This window comes from Corapipo altera, unplaced genomic scaffold, assembly GCF_003945725.1.
Source record: "Corapipo altera isolate COAL_440 unplaced genomic scaffold, ASM394572v1 271, whole genome shotgun sequence".
NCBI lineage: Eukaryota > Metazoa > Chordata > Aves > Passeriformes > Pipridae > Corapipo > Corapipo altera.
Genome location: NW_020884935.1, coordinates 2,310,551 through 2,320,905, shown reverse-complemented (window position 1 = coordinate 2,320,905; position 10,355 = coordinate 2,310,551). Strand labels below are relative to the sequence as shown.

At 56.9% G+C, this 10,355-nt stretch overlaps 1 protein-coding gene across 1 annotated transcript; it reads left to right on the top strand.

Moving 5' to 3' along the window:
* The first annotated feature begins 30 nt into the window (after positions 1-30).
* TBX2 (T-box 2) lies at positions 31-10,105 on the top strand. The gene is made up of 7 exons (XM_027660421.1): positions 31-610; positions 1,311-1,578; positions 4,053-4,199; positions 5,375-5,451; positions 5,536-5,705; positions 6,988-7,601; positions 8,467-10,105. Exons 1-7 carry the CDS (start codon positions 246-248, stop codon positions 8,911-8,913), a joined length of 2,088 nt encoding a protein of 695 aa, XP_027516222.1. The 5' UTR covers positions 31-245; the 3' UTR covers positions 8,914-10,105.
* The last annotated feature ends 250 nt before the right edge of the window (positions 10,106-10,355 follow it).

Below are 10,355 nucleotides of genomic sequence, written 5' to 3'. Positions count from 1 at the left end.
TCATTTTTTTTCCTTTTTTTTTTTTTCCCGAATCTAGTTCCGCTGATTTTCGCCTTTTTTTTTTTTTTTTGTATGCTTTTTTTTGGAGCGTGTGCGTGTGCTCTTGATTTTCCTTCCTCTTCCAGAGACTCAAGCGAGTTCGCTGGGCAGGAGAGGGGAAAAAAAATAAAAATACAACAAATACACACACGCGCATTTTTTGTAAAGGGAATCCCTCTTTTTCTCCTGGATTTGTGGATGCACCGATGAGAGATCCAGCCTTCCCAGGGACTGCCATGGCTTACCACCCCTTCCACGCACCCCGGCCGGCTGACTTCCCCATGTCCGCTTTCCTCGCAGCCGCCCAGCCGTCCTTTTTCCCGGCTCTGGCTCTGCCTCCGGCGGCGCTGGCGAAGCCCATGCCGGACCCGGGGCTGGCCGGGGCGGCCGAGGCCGGGCTGCACGTCTCGGCCCTGGGACACCACCACCAAGCCGCCCATCTGCGCTCGCTCAAGAGCCTGGAGCCCGAGGAGGAGGTCGAGGACGACCCCAAAGTAACGCTGGAAGCCAAAGAGCTCTGGGACCAGTTTCACAAGCTGGGCACCGAGATGGTGATCACCAAGTCCGGGAGGTAAGAGCCGGCCCCACGCGGCCCCCACAGCCCGCCCCGCACCTGCGCGGCCGCGCAGCGCCCTCGCCCCTCTCTCCATCCCGCTTCCCATCCGACCCCGAGAATTAACGCGGGGAGTTTCGATCTCGGGAGTTTTTCGGAGGTGTTTCCCCCCCCCACACACCTCCTCCGAGCTTTCTCGCCACCCCCCAATTACTACTTTTCGGAGCGCGATCCCAAATTAAATTCGTGCGCTTTAATTGAGCGCCCGGAATCCGCCTCTCCCGTTGTTTGCGCCGCTTCCCGCCGCTTCCTTCCCTCCTGCCAAACTTTCCCCGCGTCCGGGGTCGTTCCCGGCCCTGGCCCTGGCCCCGGGCCCGGGGGAGGCAGCGGCGGGGCTGCCGAGGTGCTGGGCGAGCGGATCAGCGGAGGGCAGAGAAATGGGGTAAAACCAGGATGTGTTTTCGCCCCTTATTTCCCGGAATGGGAATTTTGAGCTTTTCCCTGCTTTCTGTGAGCTGCAGAGCGGGATGAGAAGCGATGGGACGTGAGGAAGTCTGGGAATGCTCAGCGAACTAAACTAGAAGATGGTGGTTTGGGAGCGGCAGCCGGGGCCGGGCGGTGCGGGGGGCTCGGCGGGGCCGGGGGGTGCGGGAGGTTCGGCCGTCGGGGGTCGTTTGCGGGCGGGCACAGCCCTGTACCTCTCTGGGTCTCTCCGCAGGAGGATGTTCCCCCCGTTCAAGGTGCGGGTGAGCGGCCTGGACAAGAAGGCCAAGTACATTTTGCTGATGGATATAGTGGCGGCCGACGATTGCCGGTACAAGTTCCACAACTCCCGCTGGATGGTGGCCGGCAAGGCCGACCCGGAGATGCCCAAGCGCATGTACATCCACCCCGACAGCCCGGCCACGGGGGAGCAGTGGATGGCCAAACCTGTTGCCTTTCACAAGCTGAAGCTCACCAACAACATCTCGGACAAGCATGGCTTTGTAAGTGAGGCTGCGGGGCAGAGTGTGGCCCCCCGGGCAGGCGCGGGGTTTCCCGGTGCCGGTGCTGCCCGGTCCGAGGGGAACGGTGGGGCTTTAAGGGCTCCTCCAGCCAGGTCGGGCTGGGCGGCGGGGCCTGGCCGGGCCTTGCGGTGGTGTGGCTGTCCCACAGCCACCCAGCCCCTGCTCCTGCCCGGCACGGAGGGGGCAGCTCCCCTTCCCCGGGGGAAAAGGGGGGATTGGGGTTCGGGCAGAGTCCACTTGGCTCCCACATCCGCGACCTCCACGGCCTGTCCTGCCGCTTCTTCCCGGCCCTCGAGGCTCTGCGGGGACAGGGACTTGGGGCGGTGGATGTGCGGGGCCGAGGCCGTGCGGGGGATGAAGTGAGAGCAGCCCCGACGGGGCGGCGGGGCCGCTGCCGACCAGGGGCTGACAGTGCCGGCCGGGTCGAGCCCAACCGGGCCGGGCCGGGCCGGGCTGGGGGAATGGAGGCGACGGCACCTGCGCTGGGTTCCCGCGGCAGGGAGCAGGGCTGGAGTCGTTGGCAGCCTCGGCTCCACACCAAGCTGCGTCTAAAAGCCCTTATTTAATTCTCTATTGATCATATCTGCATCACCTAAAGGAGGTAAAACAAAACAAAAAAATACAGCCAAGAAAAACCACCAACCAAAATAAACAAAGAGGGGGAAAAGAGAGAGAAAGGAAAGAAAGAAAGCGCAGCGTGTTGGCCGTTTGCAGAGACCCGCAGAAGGCAGGGTCAGAACGCGAGGGGAGCGCGATCCTGCGGGAATACACGGAGGGGGGAAATCCCAGCGCCCCAACCAGCTCTGTAGCCTCTGGACACGCATTTAGGGCGATAAAGGGAAAGTTGATCGTGCAGCGTTGGTGATACGGTAATTAGAGAGGAGCCGGGGCCGGGGGAGCTGCGGGAACTGCGGGACCCCTCTAAGGTGGGGAGGGCAGAGCAGCTCTGCACCTCCCGGAGAGCTTTCCTCTCTCTTTTTATTTTTTCCCCTCCTCTTTTTATTTTTTCCTCTCTCTTTTTTTTATTTTTTTTTCTCCTCCTCTCTTTTTATTTTTTCTCTTTATGCAGGAAACAGCGTCTTTGTTAAATAATACATTGCGAGGTTATTTATAGCCAGCAAGGTAAATCGATAGAGAAGGAGTCTAAAAAATACGGGTTTTTTTGTAGTGGTTAAAAACTAGTTTGATTCAGCGTTTTTAACGGTTCGCCTCCTTCAATTAAAGATTTCTGGTATCTGTCGTTGTCCAAAATCCGGACTGTGTTAAATCTGGGAGATGAGGGTTTAGCCAGTGCCCATCTGTTCGGAGAGGGTTGATTATTTTTTTTTAAAGGAAATGCAGATTTGCACGCCTCAATGAGACTTTTTGCACCATTTTCATGATAAATCCCGTCTAGATTATATCAATATAACAGCGATCCGACAGCTCATCAGCAGGTGATTATTGCTTGGGTTAAGAGAAAAAGAAAAAAAAAAAGAGGGGATTTTTTTTATTACCTTCTAAACCAAAATGAAGTGATAATTATTTAGCCATTTGGCCGACGTTCTTTGACAATAATTACTCAAGCTTTCGCCATTCCTCTACCAATTCTGGGCGATGAATTCTGCATTTCAGTCCGACCACAGCAGGTTGGGGAATTATTTAAACGCTGTCGGGCAGGAAAACAGGCAGCGAGGGGCAGGGGGTCGGAGCCCCCCCAGGGGCGCGGCTCGGGGAGGGGGGGGATGATTCAGGCGCTTCCGAAAATCCCCCAGCCAAATTGCGGGGAATTCGGGTTAAAAAAAAAAAAAAACCAACAAACCAAACCGAAAAAATAAAACGAGAGGGTAGAGAACGGCTTTGAGTGTTGGCGAGGCTTTTAGACACCTGACTGGGGGGAAAAAAAAAAAAAGTGTCTGTTCCTTCTGCAACGTTGCTCTGAGACGTAAATTTGCCATGGTTCGTGGTGAAATGCTCCTTTCAGGTCGCAGGCGCTGGCTGGGGCTGGCACCGGCTCCTGCCGCCCCCGACACTAACCCAGAGCCTTTTAACATTATTTTTTTGTGGTGGCGAGGGAGAGTAACTTTTTTTTTTTTTTGAGGACGGAAATATGAAAAGCGGCGAGAAACGCGTCGAAAATTCACCTCGTTCACAGGGTTGTAATAAAACAGGGAGATCCCTTTTGCTGCTTTATTGCCGTGCTTAGCACCCGCAAAGATGCTGCTGTGCCTGCGTTGCCTGACCTCCTTCTTTGGGAGCGGATCCTGCAACGGCATCCACAAAAACACCAAGAAATCTCCCTCTTTGGCATCCGCCGGCGTTCCTTCCTCACGGCGAATTCGTGGGGGTTATTTTTTTTGGGGTTGTTTTTGGGAGAAAAGGGATTTTTATTTAGGGAGGTGGCTGGACGCGCGCGCGTCCCGCGGATTGTGGGGCTGACGGCAGCCGCGGGCTCTGCTCTCTCGCCCACCCAGACCATCCTGAACTCCATGCACAAGTACCAGCCCAGGTTCCACATAGTCCGGGCCAACGACATCCTCAAGCTGCCCTACAGCACCTTCCGCACCTACGTGTTCCCCGAGACAGACTTCATCGCCGTCACTGCCTACCAGAACGACAAGGTACGGCCGGGCAGCCCCTGCCCTGTCCCTGTGCCCTGTCCCTGCCCCTGCTCTCACCCCTGTCCCAACCCTCACCCCTTTATTGGGGTGTATTTACATACATGCGTGTGCGTGAGGATATTTCGGGGCAGAGTGGCCAAAAAGCAGTAATAGGAGAAAGGTTAAACCCCAAGCCCTCAGAGCAGGGTGCACCCTCATACTTACTCCTATAATTATCGCTATTTTTAATGCTAATACCAACATCATTATCAGTATTTCAATAATTACTATTAATAATTTCCTCCTGGGGTTTGTTGTGTCTTTCTGGGCCGTGGGAGTCTTTGCTGCAGGCCCAGGCTGTGGAGAGCAGCACCAGGCCTGGGCAGCCTCACCGAGAAGGTGCCCTGGGCTCTGGAGGAGCCAAAAAATAGAGCCAGATAAGCTAATTTTAGTTGCTTTCGTGATTTAGCAAGTGTCACCCTGTGAGCAACCAGAGCCTGGAGAGCTCGGTGGGGAGCAGAGAGCCTCTGCCGTCCCCCTCCAAGAGTTGTGTGTACGTGTGTGTGTTTTAACCCAAAAGCTGACCCCCACCTCCACCCCTGGCTGCTGATGCTAATTGACAGCTCTGTCTGAGGGTCCTGGTGGGCTTGTTTCCCTCGTAAAGTTTATGGCGAAGAGTCACAATCGATTAAAGAGCACTTTGTCTGCTCGCCCGCCGCAAGCAGCGCGGGGCGGCCGCCGGGCCGTGGGCCCCGTCGGGCGGGGGATGCTCGGGCCGGGGGATGCTCGGGCCGGGGGTCGCGGCAGGGCCGGGCAACCGGGCCTTTTGCAGAGCCCCCTCTCGGGGCCGTGTTTCAGAGCCATGCATTATTGAGCGCCCTGATGTCGCCGGGCCCCGGCAGCCCGTGGCGCGGGGAGGGATAAGAATAGCTTTTAACCAGCGGCCGCGCAGCTCAGTCGCCATCTTCCCTCCGGGGGGCCGTGAAAAATAACTTCCTATCATTAAGACGCCATTAATAATTCAAGCCCAAACCTCAGCATCATTTTTAATAAAGCATGCGGTGTGTTAACGCGGGGCCGCGGCGCGTTCCGCAGCCTGCGCCGCGCACCCCACGCTCCCCGACGGCTGCGGCGGGGACGGGGAGGGGGCGGCCGGGGCTTCACGTCGCCTCCTCTGTCCTTCTCCCCCTCCGCAGATCACCCAGCTGAAAATCGATAACAACCCCTTCGCCAAGGGCTTTCGGGACACGGGCAATGGCCGGCGGGAGAAGAGGTAAGGGGTGTTCCCGTCCCCCCCACGGCTCCGCGCCCGCCCGCGGGGGGACGGGCAGTGCCCGACGCTGCCTCTCGCCCGTAGGAAGCAGCTCTCGCTGCCGTCCCTGCGGATGTACGAGGAGCCCTGCAAGCCCGATCGCGACGGCGGGGAGTCGGACGCCTCCTCCTGCGAGCCCTCGGCCGTGCGCGACGCCCTCCACTCGCCCGTGGGTGCCCTCCCCAGCCCCCTGCGCCTCAAGGGCAGCAGCAGAGGTAACAGAGGAGTTTCGGCCCCCAGACATCCCAAAACGTCCCTAAACATCGGGGTTCTGCTCCCTCGGGGCTGCTGCGTGCTGATTTCTTGGGGACATTGAAGCAAAACACCAAGGAGAATAAAGATGGGGATACACAGGGAGGAAAAGACAAGAACTGAGCAAACTGAAATGGCATTCACGAGTTGCAATGTTTTTTCTCTTTATATATTTTATCTTGACTATATATTGCATCTTCTATACAGCTTATATCTTGTATTTTTATTATACAAGGAGAAATGGCAAGGCAGACCGTGCGCTCTCCGTATTAGCCTGGCTCCTCACTGGTGTGTGCCCTGCCTTCCATGGGAAGCTCACATTCTCTAAAAAAAAAAAAAAAAAAAAAAAGAAAAAAGAGGAAAAAAACCCAGAAAGAATTAATTCATTTGAAAGGAGAAAAAAATGTTGTAACTCCAGGGCTGCAGGCTGGTGAACGAAAATAAACCGGCAGCTCCACGTAGCAGTTTTTCGATGCTGGGTTTTGTCTTGCCGCACTATCAATCTGCTCTTTAAACTTTCCACCAGCCCAATTCCCTGCAAACCTTCATCAAAACTGCAACCCCCCCCCCCTCCTCCCGAGCTGGAGGGAGGGTTTATTACACCCCTCTCCACTTTCAAAGGCTTCCCTGAATATTTGCCCCAGCCTGCAGAGCTTCACCTCACCCGCACCGAAAGGCTTTTCTCGTTTAGTGGAGCCGGGCAGGGGTTCAGCTCCCCTCGCCAGCCCCTCGCGTCCCCCGTCCTCCTCTGAGAGCTCAATGGGGTTTTTTAAATTAAAGCCCCTTTTAGGAGGGTCTGTGCAGTACTCCCTGCCTTAAAACTGCCTCTTTAACCTGCCTCAACCTGCACATTTGGAATAAATCCACGGCACGCAGTTGATCAGCTCCATGTAATTAAATCTATGGAGGACCATTTCCTCCCGCGCTGTCCAGCGCCCGCTCTCCTCATCCCCCGCTCAGAGTTTGCAGCTAACGAGAGCGATGCTGTAATAGATTTTGGTTCTCCATCAAACATGTTTTTCTGTTTGGCAGAGCAACAGGACTGCTGTTGTTAATCCCCTTTTCCCCAGAGCGGCCGTAGCGCGAGGGCCCATTTCTGCCCCCAAAATGAGTTTCTCTCGTTACTAACGATCGCAGCTTCGCTGTCGCAACCTCTCCCTGACACCAGGGCTCTCGCCAGTGACCCGCTCCTCACCTCCCTTGGGTGCTTCTGCTCTGACCCTCTGCCCCTCCATCCCCTTGCAGAGGAGAAGCCGGGGGCCGACAGCGACGCGGAGGTGGAGAAGGTGCCCGAGGAGCGGCCGGTGGCAGCCACCAGCCCCAGCGGGGAGGACGCGACGCCCCGCGGCAGCCCCCGGTGCCTGGAGGAGCGGGGCAAGGAGAGGCACAGCCCGGAGAAGGTCAAGGATGGCGCATCCCCCCGGGAGGGTCCCGGCGAGGGCCTGTTCGGCACGCGGGGCCTGGAGAAGGACAAGGTGGAAGGACGGAGGAAAGAGACGGAGCCGGGCAAGAAGGACACGGAGGGCGGCGGGCTGGGCAAGGAGGCCTTCGCCCCGCTGATGGTGCACACGGACAGCCCCCCGCACCTCAGCGCCGGGCACCTGCAGAGCCTGGCGCTCTCCGGCCTCCACGGGCAGCAGTTCTTCAGCCCGCTGGGCGCTGGGCAGCCCCTCTTCATCCACCCGGGACAGTTCGCCATGGCCCCCGGCGCCTTCTCTGCCATGGGCATGGGACACTTGCTGGCCTCGGTGACCGGTGGGGGCAGCCTGGAGAATGGAGCCCTCTCATCTGCCCCAGGCGCGGCAGGGACGGCCACCCCCTTCCCTTTCCACCTCTCCCAGCACATGTTGGCCTCTCAGGTAAGACCCTGCACCCATCCTGCATCCCCATCCCCATCCCTGCTGTCTGGTCAGGCCCTGGCACCTCTTCTCCATGTCCTCCCAAAAGGCACCCTGAATGATGGAGGACCCTGAATGAGGGACCCAGGTGATGCCTGGCTAGCATCACCCCCCTGTGGGGACATGTGGGGTGGCCCCAGTGAAGGAAAAGTGCTTTTGGTGCCCCCAGCCTCCTCCAGGCCCTCTGCAGCCTCTTGGGACAAGAGAGTGACACCCCTGACATTGCTGCCTGGTGAGGGACATTTAGAAAGTTGGCCTCAGGGGTGATTTGAGGAGGAATCCTGGTTTTTTTTTGCAGCTGCCATGGTTCTTCCATAAGCAAGGGCAGAGTCAGGATCTGTGGCCCTGCCTGACCTGGCTGTCCCCATCCAGCATCCCACCATCTCCCTGTCAGCTTTGAAACAGCTTCCACAATGCCTGGGCTTGTGCTGCCTTTCCCATCCCCTCTGATGAAATACAAGAAGATGTCTTTGAACTCCCCTAATTTATCGATCCTGCTTAACAATGTGTTTTAATGTGGTTAAAGGGCTGTGATGCTGCACAGACGAGGGCACGCAGCACACAGGGAGGGGACAGGGCAGGCCTCAAAGAGGGGTTTGTGCTCGGTGTCATCAGCCTGGGGTGGATGGAGAACCCCATCCCGCAGCCTGTTCCACATGGATATCCCCACACTGTTCTTAGGGTGACACTGAGGTGTCCCAGCTTTGCCTTGGCTTTCCTGGGAGAAGGTAGCTGGGGGGCAGGCAGGAGGGGGAACACAACAGGGCATCGCCACAGCTCTGACCCAACATCTGCACAGCTCTGACCCCTGTTCCTCTCTCCACAGGGAATCCCGATGCCCACCTTCGGCGGACTCTTCCCCTACCCCTACACCTACATGGCGGCGGCAGCGGCGGCCGCCTCGGCCATGCCGGCCACCAGCGCCGCGGCCGCGGGGCCACTGTCCCGCAACCCCTTCCTGGGCAGCAGCCGCCCCCGCCTGCGCTTCAGCCCCTACCAGCTCCCGGTCACCATCCCGCCCAGCACCAACCTGCTGACCACCGGCCTCCCCGCCAGCCTCAACCCCGGCTCCGAGGGCTCCAAGGCCGGCAGCAGCCGCGAATCCAGCCCCCTCCCCGAGGTGCCCCTGCACAAGGGGGGTGGTCAGCGCCCCGCCGCCTCCCCCAAGGGCTCCCTGAAGGAGTCCCTCAATGAACTGCAGAACATCCAGAGACTGGTGAGCGGGCTGGAGAGCCAGCGGGAGCTGTCACCGGGCAGAGAGTCCCCCAAGTGACCGACGGGGCGGGCGGCGAGCCCTCCCGGCGGGGCGGAAAGCACTGGTATTTTGTACAGCACAGTATAAATATTTATTGTGGAGCGAGGGGTGGGCGCAGACAGGGAGTGGAGTGCTGGAGCAAAGGGATGGACCCCCGCCGGCCAAGTGGACCCACCACCCCGGAGCCAGGAGGGAGCGGTCGGAGCGTGGGGCTCACCTGCCCCTTCAGCTGCGGGGCTGGGAGCGGCTCCCCCCACTCCAGCGAGGCCACGGAGCCCCCAGGACACCCCATTCCCCCATTCCGGGCACTGGGCAGCTCGAGGGGGGGTAACGAGCCCGTGTGGAGACACCTGATGGATGGGGCAACCCCGACTCCAGCCCCAGCCCCGACCCCGGGCGGGTGAGAGGGGCCAAACCCTCATCTGTGCAAGGGGAGGGGGAAAGAAAAAATAATTAAAAAAGTAAGGAAAAAAAAAAAAAGATATAAGAAACAGAAGATGGAAAACAAGCCGCCTCGGCAGCCACCGCACAGAGCGGGCACGGCGGGGGAGCCTCGTGGGTACCTGGGCAGATATTTATGAAATAAAAGGTAATTTGTGTAAATAAGCTATAAGGATCCCAGAATATGCAAATTGGTATTAATTTATTCAGAGTTGTACATTGGTGTGTACATAATATTTAGAGTTTAACTCATCGCATTTAAGGTTTTTTTTTTCTTTTTTTTTTTTTTTCATTTTACATGAACATATATATTGTAAATGAAAACTATTTAGCTCTTTGTGATTGAAGGAGATATCGGTTTCTCTAACTGTGTTTTAAAATATTGTTTATCCCGCCTGTTCTCTAGGACAATCATGTGCCACCAGTAAAACGATTTTTGGAGTCATTGAAACTAAGAGTTCAATTCTTTAATGGACTTTTTCAAGAAAAAAGAAAAAAAAAACAGCAAATCCAAAACTTAACTAAAATATCGCTACAGTGCGGGGTATAGAGAATGCAGGAATAAACCTCAGGTTTTTATTTTTCACTCCAGAACAAAAAAAAAAAAAAAAAAGTATAATAAATTTAAATATCACAGGACTGTGCTCTATATTTGTTTTAAAATAAAAAAGATACATGATTTGCAACGTGCTGGTTACTCGGGTATCTGTCTGTTCGGTTTTGATGAATTCTCACATCTTTCAATAAAAAAAAAAATCTACTCGGAGAAGTCCTGCCGGCTCCCGCCTGTTTCATTCCTGTCGGAGCCGCCGCTCCTCCGCAGGTGCGCAGCGCTGGGAGCCGCCCCCCTTCCGAGCTGCGCGGAGCTTCCGCAGCCGAACCCCTTATTTATTGGGGAAAGAAAACGCCCCGGGTTGCCACCGAGCCGGCGGAGCGTCGCAAGGGGCTCTTGGGGCAGGGGGACCCTCCGCCGGCTCTGCCCGTCGGGGATCGCTGCCTTCAGGGCCTTTACCGGCCCC

Coding starts and splice junctions, on each gene's coding strand:
- TBX2 (XM_027660421.1), top strand. CDS start 246: ATGAGAGATCCAGCCTTCCCAGGGACTGCCATGGCTTACCACCCCTTC. Junction 1,579..4,052: donor TCTCGGACAAGCATGGCTTT/GTAAGTGAGGCT, acceptor TCGCCCACCCAG/ACCATCCTGAACTCCATGCA. Junction 7,602..8,466: donor AGCACATGTTGGCCTCTCAG/GTAAGACCCTGC, acceptor CTCTCTCCACAG/GGAATCCCGATGCCCACCTT.